Source organism: Cyprinodon tularosa, unplaced genomic scaffold (genome assembly GCF_016077235.1).
Source record: "Cyprinodon tularosa strain WSP-4 unplaced genomic scaffold, ASM1607723v1 ctg448, whole genome shotgun sequence".
In the NCBI taxonomy this organism is placed as follows: Eukaryota; Metazoa; Chordata; class Actinopteri; order Cyprinodontiformes; family Cyprinodontidae; genus Cyprinodon; species Cyprinodon tularosa.
In genome coordinates this window covers 153,061-181,047 of record NW_024039172.1, presented here as the reverse complement: position 1 = coordinate 181,047, position 27,987 = coordinate 153,061, and the positions used below count along the sequence as shown (strand labels likewise).

Below are 27,987 nucleotides of genomic sequence, written 5' to 3'. Positions count from 1 at the left end.
ATGTCCATAGCTGCATATTGGTTATTTATTCTCCAGTTTTATATTGTTAAAACACTTTACAGAAGTGTATTGTTTATATTTTAACTCTTCCCTGTTATGTTATTCTTATACATTTTTCTAAGGTCCACATTTGTGTGACCATTTTCAATAATCTTTCTGCTGCTGTAAATTTGCCCATTGTGGGAAAATAAAGGGATTTTCTATTCTATTCTATAAAAGGGGTAGAAATATATAAGTAAATCTAAACAATGTAAGTATAAAAAATATATCTGCAAAATCTCTAATATTCCACAAAAAAAATACTTATTGCTGTTTTGCATATTGTGCAAAACAGCAATAAAAAGATAAAAATCCTATCAGATTTATAGTCCCCTCTCTGCAGATCTATTAGAATCTGTCCTTTAATTACAGCCAAACCCATTTACACAGTAACAGATAAAAACCTTTAGATAAATCAAACATTACCGCCACATATCTGACTCTATAACCATTAAAACAACTATTTTCATTAATCTCAGACGGAACTATTAAATGACTAGTATTAAACTGAAACTTCCGATTTTCATCACTGCTCAGCGCCAAGTACTCTTTCCTCTGATCACGGCTTGCTGGGTCTCGCAATGAATCCTGGGATATCCAAGGAGAGCGAGGATACATCGGACCCGTCCTTCAAAACGGGCAAAAAGAAGGACGCATTTTAAGGCCGCATAACGAGGACTCTTGGAATCTGACCAGACCTCGGCGCCGTGCTATGACGTAATCGGCCTTCGAATCTGGCCTTCTGAGGACGCGTCCCATAAATTCGAACAGGTCCAACGTTTCTGTTCCCCCTGTCAGGAGCGCGCATTGCAGCCAGAGAGGCGGATCTGGTCATTTTCAAAGCGCTCCTGATCATTTCTCGGCGTAAACAGCTCATATAATCATGTCAACTTTGTAACATTCAGTTTAATCTATTGCTCATTTTAAAAATGTGTAAAATAAATACATTAACGAGGTCTTCTTACTCTGTTTTGTGTTGTTTTTTTTTTAAACGACAAGAGAATCTGTATTTCTCCTACTTTTGTCCCTTCAGTCCGACAGAGATAAATGTCAGTCGCCAAACACAGATTTAAAACGTAGTGTATTTTTTATTTTTCATTGCTGATATAAGAGGGTGGAAACTGGCTGATAGTAGGGCACACAAATTACAACCAAACAGAATAACTAGGAAATGAAAACCAAACAAACCAAAACAGTTCCCCATAATGCACCTCTTCGTCCCGCCGAAGTAGTTTTGTTAACAAGTAAGTCACATAAAACTGCTGTTTCCCGCAGTACGAGAACATTGAACGTCGCATTTTTTTTTTCCACGGAGGAGGTTTGTCCGCACTTTGAATTCAGCTCAGAATCTGCGGGTTGAACTTTGCTCTTGCCAGGTTGTGGCTGTCAGAGGGGGAGACGATGGCTGATCCTCCCGTGATCATATGGGAACAAGAAGTTGGAAGACTGCTCAGTTACATGGATCTTATTCCCTATCTGGAGGACGCTTTGGGAAAGTTTTCCCGACGGGACAGCACCGAGGTGATCCAGCCTGTGCGCACAGTGGTGCCGCTGCAGAAACACGGCGGGTAGGTTTGACTGCACGACGCCACTGATCGAGTTAAGTAAACATTTACAGACTGTTCCTGCTTCAAACATGTCCTCTTTTCAGGTTCATGGGCCTGATGCCCACATACATGGAGAACGATGGAGTCCTGTGCACAAAGTTTGCCTGTTTCTACAAGAGGGAGAAAGGCTCCACTCTGCCAGCTGTTCAAGCTACGGTGGTCCTGTTGGATCCAGAATATGGGAACATCAAGGCTGTGAGTCAGTCTGTTATCTATCTATCTATCTATCTATCTATCTATCTATCTATCTATCTATCTATCTATCTATCTATCTATCTATCTATCTATCTATCTATCTATCTATCTATCTATCTATCTATCTATCTATCTATCTATCTATCTATCTATCTATCTATCTATCTATCTATCTATCTATCTATCTATCTATCTATCTATCTATCTATCTATCTATCTATCTATCTATCTACACTGTAAACCCGAATAAGTTGAAAATTCTCAAAATCTTTGTCGTAACCGTGCACGTGAATGGTTTTTAGTAGAGGAAATAAATATTATGACTTTGACTGAACTTAAAAAATATAACTTCAGTTTTCTCAAAAGCTTTCTTTGCATTACTTTAGTTTTTGTGTAATAGAAATTATTTTATGAGTTTGAATGACTTAAAAAATATACCTCCACTTTACTCAAATGCTTTATTGCAGTTATTAAGTTTAACCAACTCCAATTTGTAATCATTCTTAAAGATATATATATATATATATATATATATATATATATATATATATATATATATATATATATATATATATAAAATATACCTTATATATAAACCTTATACGTTTAATTCAATTACCTAAAGTCTAAAAACAGAAACGGACATCAAATCTCTTTTTTAGTTCACGTTTTTTTTATTTAAGTTTTAAAACAACCTTTAACAAAACATTGGGAACAGTTTCATTAAACTAGTTTTGCCAGAAAAAATATTAAGGCTTAACAGTTATACAGGTCTCTGAAACATTATTTAACAGAAAGACCATGCTAATTTTAAAATAACCTAAAGTGGATAGCCCATCCATCTTGTTACCCCCCCCCCAAAAAAAAAACAAAAAGGAAAGAAAAAAACACACAAATTAAACAACAAATTATACAAGCTATGGAGAAAGAAAAATGACATTGTGGTGGAATCAAAGCTAACATCCAATTATTCAACTAAAATTAGCCACAAACATTGCATCAATATTGAGGTAGATAAAGCAGAGGACAACTCTGAAACTACTGAAAGGGTAAACTGTGCTTCATTAAGAAACTCTTTTCCCAGACACATTTACGGCATGGTGCAATATTGAACTTTGAAGGAACAGATACAGTGAAGTCTCATTTACACACAGGTGCCTTCAACATTGCTGAACAACTCATTTTTCCAATTTAGAATGGTTTGAGTGGCCTGTTATCATCAAGACACAGCAGTATTTTCTGAACAAAGGTAAATGTGTAGACAAGTTTCTTTGGATAATCTAAATGTAATGCATATGTTAAGCCAAACAAGAGAAGAAGTGCATCAGCCAACCTGGGGAGACTTCTCACAACAAAGTCACCTTTGATCACGACACAAATGCTGTTGGGGTTTAACTGGATGGTGCCAGTGGAGTTTTCTGTTGCCACAGAGAGGAGCACAACAGGGTTGTCCTCAATGTCAGGATCAACTTCCCGCTGCAAAATACACACAGAAACACGAAAAGAAAAAAGCAAAATGTAATAAATATGATTCAAGAATATGTATTTGGGGTCCTGCACTGGAATTACAGTACAGCTCCTCATACAGAAATAAAATTCGTACACATTTTCTTAATAATTTTTCTCTTTATCTTGGGACTTGTTTCACATTAAGAACACAGAACAATTATTTCACATCTATTAAATATTAACTTCAGTTGCTCGTAAAAATAGTAGAGAACGAGAGATCTGTTTTACAGAAGGAACAATCAATTAAATGCTGACTAATGATGTAAAATACTCAATACGTTAATAAGGCCACACATGTTAATTCTATTCAGTGTAAATAGACTTACATTTTCTATTTTAATGTAATTAATAATGCAGCTTTAAAAAATATATAAAAATATATATAATACCTTAGATATTGGTGGTGTTGCTCAATAATTAGTTTCCACCCTGGATGAAATGAGCAGAGAAATAGAAAATTTATTTAATTTTTCAATTCGTTAAACATCGTGATCCATGTTTACTTTTTAAGTAAAAAAAAAACAAAAGTACCGTAAGAAAAACTGACTTACCAGATGAAATGCTGCTATCACGTCTGTGGGAATAATGATATTTGGCCTACAGCAGCTCTCTGTGAAAAAGTTTCATTTTTAATTTACACATAATAACCACTTACAAACTAAATTCAATGCACATATTTATATTTTTTGGCCATCATTCACACTGGTTTATCTCCATTTTAATTTAATTTGGATAGATTTGTAAATTTACGACATTTTTATTTAAAATATTTAATGAAATGACAGCCATCAACTCAAAAGTATTAATCTTCTTCAAATTAAAATAACGTTATTAAGTCAGAAAACTCATTAATTTATAGTTATTTTAACGGAAACCTTAATATTGAGTTATAACTTTAAGTTAGTAGTATCGTGGTGTATTCTTGACTATCGAAAATAATCAAATCGTTGGGTCAGGAAATCGATACTGAATCGAATCGCCATGATGGATGTGATTTACACCCCTAGTATGCTACACTGGGAAATACAGAGTTTCCTTAAAGCTGAAGTCTGTAAGTTTTTAAAAATCACTTTTTTGTCATATTGGCTAAAACTGTCCCTATGCCCAGACAGCAGTACATGTGATATGTAACCTGTGAAAAAAAACTGCCTCAATTGGTCCCGCATACTGCCTGTATTTCAATCTGGAAAGAATAATTCGGGACGAGTCAAAACAACCAATCACAGCCAGAGGAGCGTCTGATGGGGTGTCAATCACAGCCCCCCCCCCCTCACCGCTTAACCTGCCGCAGCGCCTGGCTGCCGCAGTCAGGAGGATGCCCGTGGAAGTCATGGCGGAGCGACAGCCACCAGCGAAAGAGAAACTGCCCTTACTGCCCCTGCCGACAACTGCTTACACGGCAAACTTCGGTATAACCAGCATCTTATATCTAGCTGCTTGGAGGTGAGTGTTATCGCTCTTACCGGTTCACACTCCATGCCGCCTACGCTGCTTGGACGCTTCTGGTCGCATGCGGTAGCCGCGCAGGTGCTGTGAGAGGGGTGGGGCTTGGAGGTCGGGCATGAGTGAAGCAGAGAGGGTGGGGGAGTGGCGTGAAACCTGTTTTTCTTCAAATTTTCAGTCGGAGTCTGCTCTCTTCTCAATGTTACAGACTGCAACTTTAATGTGGACTGAATTAATTTTAATTTGTCAGCAGTCCTTAGAATTTATTTAGGCAAAGAAACCCACTCTGACTTCACACTTTTCCTTTAGGAGCAATGAAACCAGCACGACTGCTTTATGGTTGTAAATAAATGTGTCTGAAAAGCATTTAAGCTGGCTTGGTGATGTCACATAGAACTATCCATCAATACCTTCTCAAAATCCTAAAAGCGCAAGGAGAGCTGAGGCTTCTGTAATGACCTTACAACGTTGGATCCATAATTTGAGGTGAGACAGGCAGTGAGAACGTTCAAAGCGTTTGTGGCAGAAAAAACACTCCATATCCATAGGACAGAAACAGGTCACAATCAGAAAAACAGAACAAGATACATATCGCTGCTTGAATAACCTGGCTCTGATGAAAGGCAAGCACGCAACATAATAGCTGAATAACCAGGTGGAAATGATCGGCGTTAATCAGACGCAGGACCAATTAGACAGGGGAGCAAGGAGGAAAGGGAAAAACCAAACCATCAGTGCCAAGATCATGACTGCTTCAGAATCGTTTAAAACAACCCAACTTCATGCAGCATGTCGATTCATATGAAAAACTAAAACCAAACAGAATCTGTATTAATAGAACTGTTGACGGATTTTCAATTATGGTCATATCACTGCATGCTTACTCCACAAGTAGTAACCCCAGGGTTATAGATGGATTTATTGATGGAGTGAAAAACAGGAGCGGAACTCCAACACATATCATGTTTGATCTGCAGAGGACTGTTCAGTGGAACAGATGCAGATATTCTTAATAAGTGATCAAGAAGACCAGTTTTGTGAGAGATTGTACATTACGGGCTCAAGTAAGCATAACCAAATATATAGATATTATCTCATAATTACGATATAAGATCTCGTAATTACGAGATCAGTATCTCTCATAATTACAAGATCTTTATCTCGTATGTCTTTTAATTCCGAGATATTATCTTGGAATTATGAGATACTGATCTTGTAATTAGGAGAGAAGCTGTCAGTTTTTTTTCTCTTTGGTGAATGCAATACGCTTCCGTAGAATCAGACAGTCCCACAAGAAGTTACAGAGTGATCATACTCCCTACATTCCTATCTCCATGTATGGAGTTGTTTCCTGTTTTTTCTGCTTCTACAACATCATCTCTTCTTGTGTATGTGTGTGCGGAAAGGTCATTCTCAGCCTTCACCTGCACATGTTGTTTTCTACACTCTGTTACTCTGTTCTGTAAATCTGCCCTGATACATATGAACAATAAGCTTTGCTGCAGCTTTAACTTAGCTATTTACTTCTTTTAGCTTCAAACGTGTATATATATTAGGGCTGCAACTAACGATTATTTTAAAAATTGATGAATCGGACAAAAAATATTTTTTATATTAACCTCTTTATTCCAAAATAAACATTTTAGACAGAACAAACAAGCACACCAGTACAGGTTGCTCATTAACTGCACTGGTGCAATATGAAAAATAAATGTTTGTGATAAAACTACGCAAACTTACATGAGAAATGTAGCTTTACATCCACAAAATATAGGGTACTTTGTTTCATAAAGTGCAAAAAAAGACATTTTTGTTTTTTAAAGCCCCTAAGGGGCTCAAACAATAGGCCCCCCCATTTCAACAAATGAGTTTTTTTAGACTAGAAGAGTTCTGCCTTTTAAGACAGGAAAGTATAGCAGTTAAAGTTGCTACTTGAGAAAATACTGAACCATAGAGATAAAAATAGCCCTGTGATTCAAATTATAAATTGTATTTGGAATAAAAATGAGAGAACTAGGGGTGCTAAAAAACACATCCTCCAAAGACAGATATTTACATGGGAATGTGGCAGATAATTAATTGACATATTACTGATCTTGCTGGATTTTATGCTTTACTTCCATAAATTGCAGGATCTTCTTTACTTTATCTTTGCCAGAAGATTTAAACTTCAAAAGCCTTGTCCTCATAATTTGCAAGTTAATTTATTTATAAAGGCTATTTTAATTATTGTGATAAATTTGCACAGAAGCACAGTCAGGGTGATTTACAACTTATTCCATACGACAATTGTCCTCCATCTGCAAAAGCCAGTTCACAGTTTTAGTTTCAATTTCCTGTACTTCATCAGGCACGGCAGGGTCATAGAGTTTACTTCCTGCTGTGGAAGGGCAAGGAGAATTGTCTGCATCATCAGAAACAGCCGCAGCAGTGAGAAAGTTGACAGGAGGAAGAGGATTTCTGTGGAGAAACCTTTCTACTAGATGTGACAGGATCTCTGATGCAATACACATTGATATGAGAAACCACTTCATATACTGTTGATTCCCATTTGTCTGCAATTTTCCTCTTTCCTTGCTCACCACGATTAGCAACCAAAACTCTGTCCCACACTTTGAGAGGAGAACCTTTAGCTTTGCGGGTTTTTTTCATTGCTTTGTGGCTTGTTCTGATTAACTGTTTTTTTGAGCAATGCGGGCAGCCACAGTGAGATCATATTTGAGGCGAGAGACAAACTCATAATGGTCTACAACTGGGCCAGTGGAAAGAGCATGCTGAAAAACCACATCAATGGGTAGGCATGGGAACCTGCCGAACATAAGGAAAAACGGAGCAAACCCAGTTGTTTCATTCTCAGTGCAATTGTAGCAGAATGTTAAAATTCTGAGAATCTGAGTTCGTCTGGCCTTGGACTGGGGAGGAAGTGCTTGTATGATGTTACCTAAGGTTCTATTGTAACGTTCAAACAAACATAGATGCTACTGTTGAGTTGTTCATAGGAACCATCGCACCCAAGCTATTGGAGCCGTGGGAAGCAATCAACAGAATTTTTGTGACAAATCTAGAGCTAATTCTACAAAACCATTATAATCATGACTTTAATGAAAACCCCTCAGCAGGTAAAGATATGTCAAGGAAGGATTTGAGATTTATGGACATTATGGTTTCTACCGCACATCTACAGGAAGATAGATATGTTCTTAATTTACCCCTAAGAAATAAAGTTGTGACCTTACCCAATCACTTTTCTAAGGTTTTGCAAAACATTCCAGAAGATTGGTGGGCAAAGGATCTAAAAGAGCTTAACCTAGATAGGGACAAACGTCCTATGGAGAGAGCTTTAGGGCTTCTCTGGTGTGTGGAATCGGATGACTTCAAGTTCAAGATTGGAGTTAAACAACAATGTCTCACTAGGCATGGTATGCTGTCAGTAACCAGCTCTGTGTATGATCCTTTGGAAATTCTTGAACCTGTCACTCTCACAGGTGATATGTTGCAACAGCTGTCACTGTTGCAACATATCACCTGTGAGAGTGACAGGTGCAAGTTGTTGCATGTTGCAACATGCCAAGATGTTGCAATAGGAACTCTGCAAAAGAAAATGTGGTTGGGATGAGGCTTTACCTCCAGACATTTTACAAAAAAATGGAATTCATGGACTCGAGCTTATACTCTTGACATACTTTCAGATGAATCAATGTATTCTACCAAAAGACTTTGGGGAGTCTGTTTACACAGAATTGGATCATTTTGCTGATTCCAGCAAAGATGGCTATGGAACTGTGTCATACATTGGACTAAAGAACTTCCAGAATGACATTCAAGTTGCATTCTTATTAGACAAGGCTCGAGTTGCTCCACTGAAGACCATCACAATCCCACGAATGGAATTAACAGCTGCCGTCCTGGCTGCTCAGTTGGATGCCCTTTTGAAGGCGGAGCTGCAACTATGGAATGATGATTCTGTGTTCTGGACCGAGAGTATGTCAGTATTGAAATACATCTACAATGAAGACACACAATTTCAAGTGTTTGTGGCAAATAGAGTCTCTGCTATAACAGAGACTTCACATCCTTCTCAATCGGTCTTTGTCAGACACGTGACTGACACGCCCCCTAGCGCCATTTTTGTGGTGAGCGGAAGAAAAACAAAACAGCAGAAAACAAGAGGAGAGCGCTGCCAGCAGTGAGGATTATCAGTTAAATGGAAAAGAACAAGAAAACTGAACGGATACCCTACCCAGACAAACTTTCTAAAGCTGCTAGGGAACGATATTATATATTATTATTACAGTGACAAGGCAGATGTTGTGGGCAGTTGCACAGATAGCTGCAGTTATTAGAGCAGTTTGTGCTGCTCATCAGACTGAACGAAAAAACTTGTCATAATTTTTGCACATTGATAAGTTGCACACTGTATTTGCTGTTCACTTTATCCAGGCCTGTTTTCACTGGGATCTGCAGTCTTCTTCACAGATATCACCTGTTAGGTCATATCTCTACGGAAGACCACAGTGAAAACAAGTCCTGGGAAAATGAAAATCTTCTAATTTAATCTAAAGAGCAATCTGCTATATACGAGGGAGGAAGAAAAAGTAAAACATTTGAAGCTTTGCACTGTTCTGCATTATTTATGTATTTGAGATTTTGTATTGCATTTTCATACATTCTCTGCTTGATTGAAAAGATAATAACAACGCTTGTTTCAAATTTCAAATCCACTCTTTATTGTACACACATTTTTACAACCTCAGAAACATTGTTAATATTTGAAGTGATGGTGAAACTTATATTTGTTTTGCTGTTATTTTTCAAAAGTAACTTTAAAAAAAGCAAAATTCTATTTCTGTGAAAAGAAGAATAAAAAAAGAAGAATAAAGTTGAAACAGTACTTGATCTGGCATTCATTTATTAGCTGGTTTCTCTGTGAAAATTTCAAAACAGTCAATAATCACTGTGACTCTATGTCCAAAGGCCTCCACAAACTGATGAGGCATAATTTTGTGCAAGGTGTCTCTATCTGGCCACACAATTGCACGCTTTAGATTTGCATATAAAAATGACAGCATTTTATTGAATGTTCTGTACACTGTCTTTGGTGAAACACGGAAGAGATAAGCAAGGTGTTGTGAGGGCAGATCCAATCTCAGACGCATGAAGGTTAACAGAGCATTTGAAATGGACTGAGAATTTTATTTTGAGCAGACATGAGAGGCAGCAGAAAATTAAACAAAGCCATAAAGGTTGCCAAGTTTGGTAGACCCGTATAGTACTTGACTTTTTCATTACTGTCTCCAAAGAAGCAATCAGAGATCTGCAGCTCATCAAGTTCACGCTGCAGCTCTCTGTTTTCTTCCAAAAGACGGTTCATCTCTGCACACCTGAGCACACACAGGTTACATTCTGTTTGTCCTTCCTGACGACCACCTTCTGTGTAGGGGTGGGTATTGCCAAAGAAGTCACGATTCGATGCGAATCACGATTCACAGGCCACGATGCGATTCTATCACGATGCATCACGATACTTGAATTATTGCGATGCATTGCAATATTTTCTCCTCCATGTTTTGTTTTTGAATGACTCGGCACAGTATCCCGCAGCCGGAAATGCTTGTGACACAAGGCAGCGTGCGTCAACACATTTGCAGCGACATCTACAGGACTGGAAGTTGTATTACACTTGTTTTTGATGTTCGCCAACCATTCATGCAATTTTATTTATTCATTTTTTTAAATTAATAATCGATTCTTGGCATCAAGAATCGATGCAGTAGATCACGAAAATTAGAATCACGATGCATCATCATCGCGATTATTTTGCACACCCCTACTTCTGTGTCATCCTTGGTGTTTGGCCGGCCAACGTTTTCAGCAGCCTTCTGCGTGTCAGTCTGTTGCTGGTTAGGGTTCTCTGTCGCCTCATGTGTTACTTCATCCTGTGGCTGAAGGATTTCATCAGCCTGATGGAGCCCCGTTTCAGTTGCTTGCAGGGCATTCTTTTTCAGCTGTTCCCGATAACCACGTCTTAAAGAGCGGTCTGTGTCTGTTGGTTTGATGTCAGTGTGGCCCAGATGCAGGGATGGAGCCCAGTCTGGGTCAGTTTCCATCATCTCATATGCGGGTTGACCTGCAAAGTAGATGAAAGGTTGAGTGTTTTACACATCTATTCAAAACACTATATAAAGCACCTTAATAACAGAGCCCATTAGATTAGATGAGTTATAAAATAAGATATGCTTATGTTTCCCACAGTGGGGAAATTTGCTATACCGAAACAGCACAAGTACATCGGACTAGTAAGGCCAGAGGTAAATAAATAAACTGAAAAGCTTACAGGACGAACAAAGGATTATAATAAATAAACTTAAGTAGATTACACAGGATGAATAAATGCAGTGAGTTGGCTGACGAGTGGGTATGTACAGTCTTTTTATATGTACACTGTATTTATATATATTTATTCATAAAAAAAATATATTTGTATTGCAGATTGTGTAAATGATTATATACAGATAATGCATTATTTATTAAATTTTAGCGGTCTAAAAAAGAAATAAAACAAACATCACTTTCCGCTTCTCTTCCACAGCATGTTTCAGTAGGTTTTCATGAACTCCTGCAACTTTATAAGCAAACCATTTCAGCGTGTTGATTTCTATTAGTGTATATTTCTAAGGACTTACCTTTGTGAAAATGCCGAGAGCAAACACGAACATGAGGAGATATTTTATGAAACGTGATGTCTTTCCTTCTTACAGCAGCGACCCACGGAGCCCGACGCCTCTTTGTTAAGTCCTCTGTCTGCGGTCCGTATTTTTTTTCCAAGTGGGGAATACGAAAAACCGTCAGGCCCCATCTGCTGTTTTCTGTTTAGAATTACTATTGCATCCTTTGACGCAGCACCAGTGTCCCATTATTTCCAAAGAAGCAACTAGAACACGTCTGCTCTCTGTTAGTTTTCTTTTGTTTGTTGCTGCTGTCTCTTCACCACAGAAATGGCGCTAACTACCCTAAATGAATTGCGCTTTTGCGGAAGTGACGTATACTGTCACAGACCGATGGAGGCATATCTGCTCAGAGGGAAATCCAGCAAATGCGGCCTCAACAGGAATGAGAATATCAGACTTTAATGTACATCACATCTGGTTTGAAGGTCCCAAGTTTTTATGGAAATCTGACCCGGAATGGCCACAAGCTTCCTTTTGATCCTGTGTTAGAAGTTGATGATCCTGATGTCCACAAAAGTGCAGTTGTGAATGTCACATCTTGTAATGAATTAAATCCTTCTGATCGATTCATTAGTTACTTTTCTGATTGGCAAAAGCTGAAGAAATCAGTCACTTTGTTTAACAAGGTAAAATCAATCCTACTCTAGTGTTGTAGAAGGAGAAAGACTACCAACAATTTTTCTCAAGATGACCTGAATGAGAAATCTGCACTGAATTTAGAAGATCTGTCGCAGGTGGAGTTTGCCATTGTACGCTATTGTCAGCAACAGCAGTTCAAAGAGGAAATGGCCAGATTGTCTGACAGGGGCGTGATCAGCAAACAGAGTTCTATCCATAGGCTGAATCCAATTTGGGAGGACAATATTCTATGGGTTGGAGGAAGATTGAGTAAAGAAACCATGCCAGTGAAAGAGAAACATCCCATTATTGGCAAAGATCAGCACATAACCAAGCTCATCCACGCTCATGAAAGACTAGGTCACAGTGGACGCAATCATACTCTGGCTGTGGAAAGGAGGAAATATTGGATTCTACAAGGACACTCTGCTGTGTAAAAATGTAATTTCTGAATGCAAATTTTGCTGACATCCAAGGCAAGACCAGTAAACCAAAACAATGGCAGACCTTCCAAATCAGAGAATTACTTCTGATTTACCTCCATTTACCAATGTTGTAGTTGATTTTTTTGGACCCATTGAGGTGAAAAGAGGGAGAACAATATGATGCCATGATGTCATTTTTACCTGTTTAGCAAGTAGAGCTGTACATTTTCAAGTTGCAAATTCTTTAACTACCAATGACTGTATAAATGCTCTATGTCTCTTCATCAGTAGAAGAGGTCAAGTTGTTAACATAAGAATGGAACAAACTTTATAGGTTTAGCAAGAGCACCGAAAGAGGCTTTGGATGCATTAAATCATGAGAAGATTAAAAAGACACTCATTCCATCTGGAGTAGAATGAAGTTTTAACCCGCCTGTAGGACCTCGTCATGGTGGCATCTGGGAGTGTATCATACGCTTGATAAAACGCATTCTAAGCTCAGTTTTACAACAATCATTGGATATGGATGGTCTTAGCACAGTTATAAGTGAAATTGAAGCCGTTCTTAATGATCGTCAAATCACAAAGCCATCAGAAGACCCAAAGGATTTGGAACCACTTATACCTAATCATTTGCTGCTACTGAAAGGAAAATCAACACTACCACCTGGACTTTTTAATAGAGCAGATCTGGTGGCAAAATACTTATCATTGCCCCAAGAAAGGCAAAAATAGACTCAAACTAAAAGAAACTCGGTCATTGGGGACATTGATATAATCATTGACTCTTAAGCACCACAAGGTTCTTGGTGTTTGGAAAAAGTCTTAGAGGTTATTCCTGACAAGAGGTTTTTTTGCACTGTAAAGTTGCAAACAATGAGTGGTGTTTTTGAGCACCCCATTACCAAATTTAGTTTTTTGCATGAAATGTAACTTATGGTATTGATTTAAACAAACATTGCTTGAAAATGTGTATTGTAGAATTGTTATGTCTAACAATTAGGGGCCAGTATGTAGAAGCCAATATGTACAAACTCTATAAAAGAAAGGTTTTGAACGCTTGGCCGGAAATTGTGTCAACAACAGCTGGCCGTTTGTATAATTCTTTGTTTTTGTAAGCAAGCAACAGTGGGAATAAACCAGCTTTTAACTGCAAGAACAGCGTTTGGACATTTCCTGTTTACCATCTCACCCCGGCAAATACTCCATTGGCTTTAAACGTTGGCTTAGCCCCTACAGTATTGTTTTCCCTATGAAGAAATGTATTTCACACGTCATATATACATATTTAGTCAAGCTGATAACTGGTAAAACAGCCACTTAAATGTGTAAAAATTTCTAGGTAAATAAAAGTTAATTCTTACTAGTATATTTTTGTTTTTTTCTGAAACCCAGTTTCTGCTGCAAAATTGTAAATTAGAAAGTACATTATTCTAGTTCAGTCTAGGAGTGGGATTTTGATCATAAAGAATCTTATTTTAGTAATCTGCAAATGCAACAGCCTCCCAAAAAATAGCAGCTTGTCTTTTCAGAATAAAAACCCAGTTTCACGGGACTTTGTGTGAGCGTTTTCACAATACTGTTATCAGGATATTCTTGAATCTATTTACTTTTAAGATGTAGAGTTTATAGATAAGGAAATGTGAAGTTTTATTCATGCTGCATTTTGTTCATTCATACCGATGGCCGCACCCATGAAATGACACTTTTTTTTTCTACCCATAGATGTGTGTTTTATATGGGTAGCCAACCCAGTGCTGGGCTCTGGTGTTAAAATAGCACAACTGCACCACCCTTTTTAAACCCTTCCCAAAGCGGTCCGAGCACAGTAACCAAGATATATAAAAATAAGTGCAAAAAAAGTGCATGAGCAGACCCCGTCATCTCCTTACAGTTAGCTTCCAGTAGTTGGTTGTAACTCACATCAGTAAGTTGCTTGCCAACTGCCATAAAACAGAAGAAGAAGATGAAGAAGAAGAAGAACTGTTAACAACAATCGATATTTTCTCAGCACTACATTTTATAAAATGGCTTCAAAAGAGACTGGTGCGACCAAAGGCAGCCTTCTTCACCTGACTCTCTTCAAGAAAGGAAATATCACTATTATAACCAAACAGATCTTCCTGAATGTTAAGGGCGCCACCATTTTCATTTGCTTGATTCCCTCCTTTAATCCTATTAGTAGTACCGTAGATCGTCACTAGGAGGTGAGGAACTGTGCTAGTGTGAAGTGTAAATGGCCGTAAGAAACAAAGCTCAGCACTGTTAACTGATCCAAGCTCGGTCCGAACTCGGCACGGGTCAGTTTCAGAGGGGTACTGTAAATGGGGCATATGTAGGTCTATTTACAAATCAGGGTCAGACAAACAAACAGATTAGCTTCAGTTGTGACTGCTTCACGCTTATATTAGCAATTTCTATCCAGGTCATTGATGGGGAGGTCATCACCAACATGAGGACTGCAGCTGTCTCAGCCATATCTGCTAAGGTATCTCTATTCCTGATCTAATTAAATAGATTAAGCTGCTCTGTTTTAGAGGATCTTTAAGTCAGTTTTGTGTCTCTTTGTGTGCTGCACAGCTGTTGATGCCTCCCGAAGCAGAGGTCCTGACAATCCTGGGGACGGGAAAACAGGCTCTGAGTCATTATAAAGTCTTTACTGAAATCTTCTCTTTTAAAGAGGTACAAATATTACCTGTTGATCAATGAATAATTCTGCAAAATTAGATTGGTAAATTGCATAAGACATATGCATTAAGAAAATACTTTGCTGGTGTTCAGAAAAATGTGATATACTCTTAGTAGTTTGTCAGAACTCTTTAGTAGAAAGAGATAACAAATAAAATCATGTTTAATTAAACACATCTAAACTTACAATAGTTAAAATAAATGTCACTTTTCCATTGTTATGTATTTCTCATTACTTAAGTACAATTTTATATCAGTTACACAAGAAATCTCACATTTTACCAATAAGTATTTCACATTACTGCTGAAATCTCTGGGCAAATAATATAGCCAAAGACCAACTGCCAACAGTTCATTATCTGGGCTGCAGTGACAAATCTCACAGTAACATCTTCTGGATGTCAGTGCCAACCCACCTCCTTTGAATTTCCCAGTCTTCTTTAAATCTCTGTCTGCTCATATGGTCAGAAAGCCTGGCTGAGAGACACTTGAGTGCAAGATATGATCCTGCAGCCACGTTTCAGTAAAAAACATAATGCTGCATTACTCCTGATTGTTCTGGCTGGGCCCATGCTAGGACTTGGAGTTCTTTTAACTTGTTTGCTAAAGATCTTATGATGATTGATGGAAAAGATTTGTTTAAATTTCTTCTTTCTCTGTCGTCTCCTGCTCTGCACCCCCAGTGCATCCTTTTCAACTCAGTTGGTACTTGCAGTATTGGCTGAGGTATTATTGCAGCTTTATTGATGTTAAAGAGCTGCTCCCAGGTGTAAAAAATCAACTTGCCATGGTTACAAATCATAAATATCCAAAAAGGACAAAAATATTAGTGAAAATCCCTTCAGTTTCACAACATACAACAACAGAGGTGAAAAACATCAGGAAAAAGAAACTCTGTTCCAAAAATGGACAAATTCAAGCTCTCTTAAAAAAGAATATGAGAGGAAAGCTAGCAGAGCTATTCCAACATTCAACCACCTTAAGCAGCGCATTGCTAGAGTACGTTTGTACTGGTAAGAAAAAGACTTTTGTTCTGCTTAAACTAGGTGAATCCAAATGATCACCTAACATACATCTTATAACTGTTACTCAGTTTTATTTCTGTAATCTTTAAGAAATTAAATGATCAATTAATTTCTAAAAGCTATTTAGTTGTGTTGTTCTCAAAAAGGGACAGAACATGTTGAAGATAGAGATCTTCAGCATGTTCTGTCCCTTTTTGTCTTGCATGTTTTTTTTTTTTAAATGCTTACCTGTCTTTTCTCAGGTTCGAGTTTGGAGCCGGACAAAAAAGGGCGTTGAGAGGTTTGTCTGCTCAGTCGGAGGTCCAGTAAAAGGATGCAGCTCAGCAGAGGAGGCTGTTAGGGGAGCAGATGTTATAGTGACAGTAACTGGATCAACTGAACCGGTGCTGTTTGGTCAGTGGGTCAAAGCAGGAGCTCATGTGGCAGGTGAGGTGATATGTGATAGCAATAGTAAAGGTCAAATGTCCATATTCACCCAAAAAAAGATTAACACTTTTATATGCTGTATGTAGCCTGTAGATGGCATTGCCCAGATGTCACACATCTGAGTGCGAACTGACTGCTGCCATCTTAGGATGGGTAAACATTTGCTTAGCAACAACAGAGGTAGAGATTTAGACATTACTCTCAGTGAATGTTTCATTCATGAGTACCAAAAAGTTTGAAGGAAAACTTCTCCCAAAAGATAAGAGCAAATATAATGAAAAATTAGCTCTAATCTTTTGGTGAAACATCACCAGGGTGGGGAGCAGCTACAGCTGACTGAGGCTAGCTATATAGGCCAATTGCGAAGGATCAAAGGAGCATAGCAGAAGAGGCTACAGGTGACCAGGAAGAGGACAACGATACGTTGGAGAACCTGGTCTTAAAGATCAGTCTGAGCTCAGAGGATAAGGTTGATTCCAGACAATAGGACACAGTGGGCAACGCCCAGAGAGTCCCAGACGCTGAAGTCCCGGAAGTTGGAGGACTGGCAGGACATAAGAACCGAGCAGATGAAGGAAGGCAGGATAATCCAGAGGGCCAAACCAAAGCCATTGTCGAGGAGTGCTTTGGAATCATAGCACATAGCACTGCAGGAGTCAGAGGACAGGTCAGGCACAAATGTCAGAAAGGGGTCAGGCAGGCAGGCTCAGAGGTTCAGAGGCAGAACGAATAAGGATCAAGCAATCAGACACACTCAGGTTGGCTAGAGAACTCTCATCAAAGGCTTGAATAATTTGGCACTGATAACTGGTTGAAGGCTGGTTAAATAGAGGCCAAAGCAGGTTTATTAGATGAATGGTCATGAGAACTGAGCGAAGCTAGGCAGGTGAATGAAATCAGTAATCAAGGCAGTCATCAGCACCAAGATCATGACATATTTTTGTTTTTGAAATTCAAATATAGTCAGTAGTTTTTGTGTTCTTCTATTATTTAAAAAAAGTATAGAAAATATCTGAAATAGATGTTGGTACTGATACCAAAATTGTACTGTTACAGCCCTTGATGCCCCACACCTCCAGTCTCTTTGTGCATCGAAAAGTTCTTGTAACCCAGAGAGAAATGTTGCAAACGGTCTGTTTTGCAGCTACTTGGTTCTGAAGTTAGCCACAAAGTCCACTTAGGCTTTGATCAGTCTCCAATTTGAGAGGGGATAAAGAGCAGGCTGCAGAGAAAAATGCAAATCATACCCCAATGATCATATCAAAGATATAGTGGAGAAATTTGCTTTTATGGGTGGATCATCAAAATAAGTGGTCCTCCTAATTGTCAATCATTCTACTGATATGTTTACATGAGGCCATTCTACGTGCTTGTCCCCATAGGCCAGACGTCACGGATTAGCGGACCCACCTGCTGGCTAATGCGAACCCAACCTGATTTAAAACATTTATAAATTACCGCATGTTGTCTGATGTCAGTGTCTAGACGTCACTTGCGCTGCTTCTCCTGTTACCCTGAAATCCCACATCCTCCGTCTCCACCCCGCAGCTCTCCAGACCTCCTGTGCAAAGCAAAGCCTACAGCCTCCGTATTGTTGCACTCCGACTTATCCTCTAAGCTTTAGGAGAACATGCAGGATATTATCATTAAATTCGCAGGAGAAAAACATGTGGAAATGAACGCAGAATTTAATAGGACATATTCAAAAAATCCTTATCAGCATCAAGCATATGTGTGGTTTCTGATGGAGATGAGAAATCTGCTTCCTGGTATTTTGAAGTACCAATAGTACATCCAATCTTTTAAATAAACGCTGTTAGTTTTTAAAATATATTAGAATTATGCCCTAATTTTTTGTTACCGAACTGTTGTTACTATATTTTCATTTGACAAACCGGATCTTCTCGCCGTTCTTTTTGATCTTGACCAGGCCGGACCGGAGCGGATTCAGTTCAGGTGTTTTGAAAAATATGTGAATCAGGAAATTGTCTAATAACAAAGTGAAAGATTGTTGTTCTCTAATTCAAAAAACAATTTAGATTTAAAATGGAATTTAAAAAAAATATTTTTTATTTAAAAATTCAATAACATGAATGCATAAACACCTCTTTTTATTTCAGTGTTAAATTTTGTTTAAAGTAACAGATTATAATAAAAAATGTCTCTGGACCTTTACTGGTTGAGGATTATCTTTATTCGGACCCCGCTGATTTTTAATTGGTTACCCCTGCCATAGGCTGTCCCCACCCAAGAGCGGTGACTATTAACAAGGATGGCGCAGGCATTGGGGAGCAAAAAGTAGTGTCGTCATCTGTAGTCCTTGCTCTATATAGAGATTGAGGAATTTAGGGTTTAGGGTGGACGTTCAGACACAGTAAGCTTGTATGAGCTATGAGAACAACTTTTAAACAGAGCATGGACAGGCAGAAATGGGCTTTTGAATGCTCTCATACGCTTTTAATAGGCATTCCTATTAAAAGTGGGGAAAGAGTTGTGCATGGGCATTTTTTTTTTAGTGAAGTGGGCAGGTTTTTTTTAATTAGCAAAAATCCTCCACTAGACCTTTAATATCATCATGGACACTGGTCCCTAAATGTCCAAAATTAATATCATGGTTAATGACCCAAGAGGGGTGTATCTCCCAAAGAAAGTTTAAAACACTGCAGTCGGTCTAGAGCAGTGGTTCTCAAACTTTTTCTGTCATTCCCCACTTTGGACAAGGGGGAATTTTCAAGCCCCGCCTGTCCCCATCGCCCCAACCAGGGCCGGCGATTCCTATAGGCCAGATAGGCAATTGCCTAGGGCGACAAATGTGTTGGGGGCGCCCTCTAGCGTCGCCCTTAGGCTTACTTCCCATTAATCATAGAATTAGAAAAAAAAGCGAATTAAACCGGTTATGAAGCGTCCGTCAGTTTGACTTAACCTTACTTATATATAAATAGCAAAATATGAACAAATAAATATACCACAGTTTTTTTATTTATTTTTTCACATTTAAGAGAAAATCGGAAAAGATTCTGGTCACTTTTCAAGCGCCCTCCAACCCGGAAGTCGTGACGTCAGAACGGGAGCGTTTATGCCGGTCCCCTGCACTAAATGCTATAGCCAAAACGAGAAATCTGAAAGCAAAATTTCGACTTCAACCGAACGATTCCTACCAGGAGACCATTCTGGTGTATCGGAGGAAGAATCTTTGTGTCTGGAGCCTCACATGTTCGACCCAGATGTTTCAGATGAAGAGAAGGCAGCGGACAACAACAGCGAGTCGGACAATGAATGGAGATTGGACGTCGGCCGGGAGATTAGATGAATGGTAGGACAAGTTTTTTCTTTTAACAGTTCAAACATTTTTTTTGTATGTTGACATCATTTTTTTCTCAGTATATATGCAGCAGAATTATGTGCTATATTATTAGCTTGAGAATGGGTAGAAGATACTAATATAAATAAAATATTTTGTAGTGATTATCTGCATTGAGTATTCAAAAGGGATGTACAAATAATCATTAAAATATATGAAGTTATGGCTGTTCATCATAGAATATGTGAACAAAAAAAAAAAAAAACGACGTGACCGTAACGTTACGTTAGGGCTCCTGACCCTGTCTGTGTGGGGTGAGCCGCGAGCGGGCCATTAGCTGCATAACGTTACATTAGAGTCTAATGTAACGTTATGCAGCTAATGGCATTGAGCTGCATTGAGCAAGCTTTGATATCGTTTTTGGAAAAAAATGAAGCGGTCTAAACCATCGGGAGCACAGGGACGAAAACGGAGAAAGGAGGATGAGGAAAAGAAAGCAAAGTATAGAGGTAAGTTTTCTCATCTCAGCCATTAACGTGTCAAACGAAATAAATTGCATCAACTAATGTTTCATTGCAGTCACTTAGCTATTGCTAGCTAACCCACCGTTACTTTGCTAGTTTGCTTTAGTAAACATGCTAATTACCAACCATTTCATTCGCAAATTCTAAAACAACAACGTTTTTTAATACTTAAATAATATTTGCTAAATTAACCTTAGATTTTTCAGTAGCCATAGATGTGTAGATTTGAACAAAATCTAGTTTGGTTCTTACCGGGGCTTTTACTGCCTGAAATATTCAAATTTGTTTCCATGCTCAGTGTTTAGTGGCACCAATGGTGATAGTGGTGCTGTTCACCCTTCTGCACAGTTCAGGAATATACTAAAATGTATATGTTTTCTTGTTTTTTTTTGCTAGATGCACTCAGACAATATTTGCAGAGGCCAGCACCTGCTGATCATTCATGTTCGCCTCTCTCTGAGCTTTGTAAGTACACAACTATTGTTGCTGTTATTTGTATTGTTATTATTATTATTATTAGCAATTATTACTTTTATAATCACATCACATTAATACTACTTCAAGCAGCCTAATAGTAATAATAGTGGTGGTGGTAGTTATTGTAATTTATCTACAAGTTACATGGTCAGATAAAATTAATTTGTGCAATGCAACTATGTGGTAGGAACATAGAAATGACCAAATGCAATTGTGTAACAAACAGCATAGATGAACTCTGTGTTTAATAGCTGCAGGAGAAGGGACATCCACTAGTACTCCAGGGACCAGTGGCACACAGGCCAACACACAGCCTGCATTAGGTGAGATTATTTTTAATAGTATTTATTCAAGCCACATCTATACTTTAAAGTACAATAGAACATTTTTAGCATGTATCAAATTGCAATAGCTTGTTTTCTTAAAGAAGTCAAATTGCAATAGCTTGTTTTCTTAAAGAAGTTAAGAAAACAATGTGGTTCTTTATTAAAGAACCACATTCATGATCATTTCACTTATTAAATACCGCTTGTCTGGCTATATGCTTGAATACAGGTGATGAAGATGAAGGGACATCCAGGACCACACCAAGCACTCTGGGCGCCAGTGAAACACAGACAGCTGAGACCAGGGACACACAGCCTGAAGGTAGTTAGTCCTTTGAATAACTAATTCAAGTCTACAACCATCTGACAAAATATACTAGAAATGAAAACACATGGAAATCACAATAACATTCCATCCCTATGAAAGTAACTTCATCTACAGTTTTATTGAACACCACTGATCTGGCCACTGATCTGAAGGGGCCACATTCCAGGCACCAGTGAAACACAGATCTACTATTATATTCTATATGCTGGTCTATAGTATAGTAATGTATAGCTGAAGCACAGCATAGTAATAATGTACATTTTAGTATATTGTAGTGTACCCCTATGAAAACATTAACATCCATTTTGCTTGTATGCATTTGCTTTTAGGTGGAGGAACATCAAACACAACATGCTCTGCTACTACACTGCCGCCTGCAGACACCTCACCCTCCACAATTCCTGATATCCAGGGAGAACCTGTAGACCCTGCTGACTGGCCAGCCCTCTGTGATGCAGTAAGGACAGAGTTAGATAGCAGAGGACCATATCAGACCAGTCTAGACTTTACATTTCCAAAAAGACATGATGGGAGAAGCTGCCACCACAACCACTTCTACAGGAAATTAGTAAATGGGGAGAAAATCAAGAGAAGCTGGCTTGTATATTCAAGGAAACACAATACTCTGTATTGCTTCTGCTGCAAGCTCTTTTCACAGAAGAATTACAACCTCATTAGTAGTGGCCTAAATGACTGGAAGAATTGTAGTGAGCTCCTGAAAAGCCACGAGCACAGTCCAGAGCATTTGGAGCACATGACCGCATAGAAGGAACTGGAGACTCGACTTGAACAGGGCCAGACAATTGACCAAATAGAAATGACACTCCTTCAAGCTGAAAGGAGGAAGTGGCGTGAAGTCCTGACCAGGTTGGTAGCCATAATACAGTCTTTGGCCGAGCGAAATATTCCCCTGCGGGGGGACTCAGACAAGCTATACCAGCCAAATAACGGAAACTTTCTTAAGGAAGTTGAGCTCATGGCCAAGTTTGACTCTATCCTCAAACAGCATGTTGCTGATGTGGAGGAAGGACACAGACATACAACATACCTATCAAAGGATACTCAAAATGAACTAATTGGTTGCATTGGAGAAAAAGTTTTACAATATATGTTAAAGGAGATAAAGCAAGCCAAATATTATTCAATTATTTTGGATTGCACCCCAGACATGAGCCACATAGAACAGTTATCTGTTATAGTTAGAATGGTTTCAGTAGATGACACAGACACCCCTACAGTAAAAGAACATTTCATGGGGTTCCTTCAGGTGGAGTCATCCACAGGAGAAAGCCTCTCCAACCTTATTCTGAGGAGACTAGAAGAATTCAACCTTCCCTTTGAAGATTGCAGGGGACAGTCTTACGACAACGGCACCAACATGAAGGCAAAGTCAAAAGGTGTCCAAGCCAGACTTCTGCAACAAAATCCCAGGGCTTTATTTGTCCCATGCGGAGCACATACTTTAAATCTTGTTGTTGCTGATGCAGCAAAAAGCTCCACAGATGCAATGAACTATTTTGGCTACCTACAGAGAATTTTTACACTATTCTCTGCCTCCACTCAAAGGTGGACCATCCTAAAGCACCATGTCAAAACAACTGTGAAATCCTGGTCAGACACAAGATGGGAGAGTCGCATTAACAGTGTACAGGCTGTGAGATTCCAGACAGCGGAGGTGAGGGATGCCCTTCTTGAGATCAGGGACAAAGCCACTGATTCCATGATTCAAACTGAGGCACAGACTTTGGCTGAAGAGGTTGGGTCATACCGCTTCTCCATTTGTAGCGTTGTGTGGTATGACATGCTGGCCAAAATTCATCATGTCAGCAAAGCATTGCAGTCAATCTCTATGCAACTGGATGTGGCTCTGAATCTCCTGAAAACAACTGAAGCCTCTCTGGTCAGCTACAGAAGCACCGGGTTCGCTTCTGCTCAGCTATCTGCAAGAGATCTCTGTGAGGAGATGAATGTGGACACTGTCCTAAAGCAGAAGAGGCTGAGAAAAACCAAAAGACAGTTCTCTTATGAATCCCCTGATGAGCCAGAGGGAGATGCGCTAAAGAAATTGGAAATTTCCTTTTTCAATGTCATTGTTGATGTGTCAATTACATCACTGCAAGAACGCTTCAAACTCTTAGGTGATGTTGAGGAGAAGTTTGGAGTGTTGGTTAACTCTCAGAATTTGCCAGAGGAAAAACTCGCAAAGGAGTGTGAAACCCTCAGCAACACTTTGAGCCATGGTGACCATAAAGATATTGACGGGAGGGAACTGGCACTTGAGTTGAAAAAATTTCCCAGTGTTGCCAAAAGCTGGCATGACGACAATGGAAATTCTGACTTACTTGAAGGAGAAGAAACTTGAAGAAGTTTTTCCAAATATGTGGGTGGCCCTAAGAATTGCTGTCACACTACCTGTGACAGTAGCGTCTGCTGAAAGAAGCTTCTCTAAATAAAACTACTTAAGACCTACCTGAGGTCAACGATGAGTCAGGAACGCCTCAATGGGCTTGCACTGATGAGCATCAACCAAGAGGTCTCAAATAAAATCTCATTTGATGATACCATCAACGAATTTGCAATTAGGAAGTCCAGACGAGTCAAATTTTAATGCTGCATCAATTTTGTAAGTGTCCTTACAGATGGTTAAAAGTATTTTTGCACAGTCTTACTTTGAGTGTGTAATAAATTATTTAAAATAATAAAAAAGAAAAGGTACTGAAGCCTATTCTGGTATTTGTCTATGCATCACTCCATGCTAAGTTACAGTTTTTTCTGAATGCTTAAACACAACCTTGATTCTTATAGCACAATTTCTAAAACTATTAATACTTATAGCAAATCCACTCACTGAGCTCTGCAGTTTTGTAACACACACTTTGCACAACTGTAGGCACAATTCACCGCACAACACTCTTTGTGGAACTGTAAACACAACTCAATGAAGCACTAAACAGATGCTGAAAACAGTACTGGTATTTTGCACGGCAAAAGTGAGTGAGGAGGGGGGGGGGGCGCAAAACTCAATCTCGCCTAGGGCAACCAAAGGGCTAGAACCGGCCCTGGCCCCAACACAATGCTAATGAAATATGCAACAATCTTAAAATGTTCCAATTTTATTGAAGTAACAAGTAGTATCTAAATACAAATCTACATCAAATAACAGCAAGCTCAAAAATAAAGAAAATAAAAATGCAGCTGTGTCAAAATTTGTATCAAGCTCAAAGATAGAAAAAATTAAAGTGCCACTCTGCAATCTGTTAATAAAAGAAAAGAAGTGAAATCCATCTGGCAAGACAGGTCTATTTATCCCTGCATTAGTGGCTGCAATGAGCCTGTTTTGCATTGCAGTTTCTCAAAACGGGGTTGCAGGCTTGATACTGCCACTCTCAAGTCATGCTCAATGTTCTGCTGAGATCTGTATTTTGTTTTCATTGAAGCAGCAGCTGAAAAGCCCATCTCACAGAGATATGATGTGGCAAAGGGAAGAAGAATGCACACAGCTCTCTGCCCGATGAGTGGATACTCGCTCTCCACTCCTAACCAGAAACATGAACATGTGGCTGTGTGAATCAAACGCCGTTATTTATTTAAGATAAAATATTTCAAATTCAGTTATTTATGATCAACCTGCGCCGTCAATCCCGGCGCATGTGCGCTTTATTTGCAGTCTGGACGCAAAAGTTAAACATGCTGTGTCTCTGCTCTGACTGCAGCGCTGATAGGGACTCCTGCAATAGCGGGGGAGAACGGGGTTGGGACGGGAGAGGCGCCCCACGGCAGCACCTGCCGCTGGAGGACAAGAAAAGGAACGATACGTGCTTTCACGTAAGAGTCTCCAAAAGGCGCTAGATTAGTTTTTTTGAAAAAGAGTCGCTGGAGGGGTCTGAAATATAGCGACAAAGTCGCTGAGTTGGCAACACTGGGGCGCGAAAGTTTATTCTGTTACAAATAATATGCCGACGTCACGTCAATCATTATTTTGGCACTTCAGTTCCAGGTGAAATTTTTCTCATATCTAATGTTCTTTTAATTAGACTGCATGTAGGCTAGTAATGATTACTTTGTGGGTTTGATTGGTCTAAAAAGCGGCAACATACAGCTATAAGGACAGTTTGCTCTCACACGTTCTACATTTATAGTCACACACACACACACACACACACACACACACACACACACACACACACACCGGAACTTGGCGCGCCCCACCTGTCACGTCTCAATTCCCCACCAGTGGGTCGCGCCACACACTTTGAGAACCGCGGGTCTAGAGCAATAGTGCATATATTCCACAGTTGTCAATGTCATAGTCAGATTTAGAACACACAAAGTAAAACATGGTTTAGTCAGATACACTAATGAAATCTGCTGAGTTTATTCTCAATTATATTAAACCCAATAGTCTATTTAAATGTTAGCTAACAATACAAAACAAAGGCTAAGGTTTGACTCTTGTGTATAACCCTGTGTAACAGCTGTGGGAGCCTGCAGACCAGACTGGCGAGAGCTAGACGACGTGTTAATGAAGGCTGCTGTGGTGTATGTGGACAGCAGAGAGGGGGCATTGTCAGAGTCTGGTGATGTCCTTCTTTCTGGGGTAAGTCATTTTTAAAACGATATTTAGCCTGGCATTTTAAATACATTGATTTATTAACAGAAAAATGTAAGATCGTTAAATTCTGGTTTTCAGGCAGAGGTTTTTGCAGAACTTGGAGATGTTATAAATGGAACAAAATCTGCTCAAAGGGAGAAGACAACTGTTTTCAAGTCCCTGGGTATGTAGGCTGATATAGTTAGACTGAGTAAATAACGAGGTTTAACTATGTTTCAGCTTTTAATCATCCCTGTGACACTTTTTATGTTTGTATTACATTAATAGGAATGGGAGTTGAAGATGCAGTGTCTGCTAAGCTGGTGTTTGACCAATGGAAGCTTAAAGCCACAAAGTGATGAGTTTGTTTTTGTCTCCAAATTTTCAATCTGAACTTTATAGTGATGAAAGAAGACGCAAACAGGAGTGTGTAAGCTTTATTAGTTTCGCTCAAAATGCAGCCTGTGGGCCACTTAGGGTCCCTGATCTCAGTTCTCCAGCAGTTAAAATTTTGCCCACCAGGACAGAGAGTCAAGGAGAATAGCTTTTGAAATATATATATAAAATGATATCTACAGTATATTAAGAAAACCTGAACTTTAGCACACTTTTAATGGTTTCTTCTAAATTATTATTTAATCAGAATGTTAAAAACAAAGTGGAATACATTCTGATGCACTTTGTAGCACTGTTTCTTTGCAGAAAGAATGTCATGGGTTTGATTCCTAGCCTAGGGTCTCTGTGCTCAAAGATTGCATGCCCTTCCAGTGCATGCAGGGGTTCTCTCTGGTACCTGGTTTCCTTTAATGTCCAAAACCATGACTGTTAGGTTAATTGTCATCTCTAAATTGGACATAGGTGTGAGTGCATTGTTGTATTTCTATGTCTTGCTCTGTAATACTTTTGCGGCCTGACCAGGGTGTATTCTGCCTTTTGCTCGTAGACTGCTTTGGCTAACCATGACCCCACGGATAAGCCAAAGAAGATGGATAGGAGTCTAAAATGAATATGCATATTCAATACTGAAATTAAGTTGTTCCTAATGTTGAAATAAATTACAAATCAGCTGGCGTCTTTAAGTCCCAAAACCCACTGATGTATCTGCTTCACTTGTGAGTTTTTATTTTTTTAGACGTACAAATGGTCAATGGCCTGTATAGAGCACTTTACACTACATTCAGTCATTCACCCATTCATGCACATACTCTCACACTGATGGTGACAAGATACATTGTAGCCATAGCTGGCTGGCCTTGTGCAAGTAACTGCCTTCAGCTATCTACACTTACAGCCCTGGGATAAAAAATAACCTATGAGTTATTGCAACATTTATTTTCACTTTGTTATTAATAAAGCACTAGTATATTGAGTTTCAAAACCTTTTAATCATTTGTCTAAAGGATGAATTTGTCTCTTGCAATCATATTATATTGATGTTATAATCTCCACCATGTATTAAAAAAAAAAAACAACAAGGATGTTTCTGCGTATTTATCACAAGTAAGAATTATTCAGCATCCGAAATATGATCACACTTCAATGTAAAGTGTGTTGTGCCATATGCCATGATCATACTTTTTGGACATTGGGAACCAGTGTCCATATTTCATCTTGACAGGATGACCAGAGGAGGAAAATGCAGCTTTGGTGAATAACAGCTGGGGGACTTCTGCAGCCCCCCCTTTTTTCAGCCACAGGCAAGTCACATGGAAGTCACAGAGGTGTGAAAACCTACCC

General features: G+C 39.0%; 1 protein-coding gene and 2 long non-coding RNA genes across 4 annotated transcripts; 2 read left to right on the top strand and 1 right to left on the bottom strand.

Annotated features, from left to right (window-relative positions):
- Positions 1 to 1,247: 1,247 nt before the first annotated feature.
- On the top strand, positions 1,248 to 27,359 carry crym (crystallin, mu). Of its 2 annotated transcripts, XM_038300360.1 has the most exons (9): positions 1,252 to 1,607; positions 1,691 to 1,841; positions 14,990 to 15,052; positions 15,145 to 15,246; positions 16,520 to 16,703; positions 26,135 to 26,256; positions 26,350 to 26,434; positions 26,539 to 26,605; positions 27,194 to 27,359. In XM_038300360.1, exons 1-9 carry the CDS (start codon positions 1,441 to 1,443, stop codon positions 27,249 to 27,251), a joined length of 999 nt encoding a protein of 332 aa, XP_038156288.1. In that variant the 5' UTR covers positions 1,252 to 1,440; the 3' UTR covers positions 27,252 to 27,359. The 2 variants fall into 2 exon arrangements, with proteins under 2 accessions (XP_038156289.1, XP_038156288.1); XM_038300361.1 differs by lacking the exons at positions 14,990 to 15,052; positions 15,145 to 15,246 and having other exon boundaries at positions 1,248 to 1,607.
- Positions 2,730 to 4,162, bottom strand: LOC119793273. Its single transcript, XR_005282081.1, has 3 exons — positions 3,902 to 4,162; positions 3,740 to 3,779; positions 2,730 to 3,317 (listed from the first exon to the last, which is right to left on the bottom strand). It is a non-coding gene; the product is annotated as an uncharacterized LOC119793273 (long non-coding RNA).
- On the top strand, positions 20,302 to 21,649 carry LOC119793272. Its single transcript, XR_005282080.1, has 3 exons — positions 20,302 to 20,993; positions 21,257 to 21,328; positions 21,561 to 21,649. It is a non-coding gene; the product is annotated as an uncharacterized LOC119793272 (long non-coding RNA).
- Positions 27,360 to 27,987: the final 628 nt, after the last annotated feature.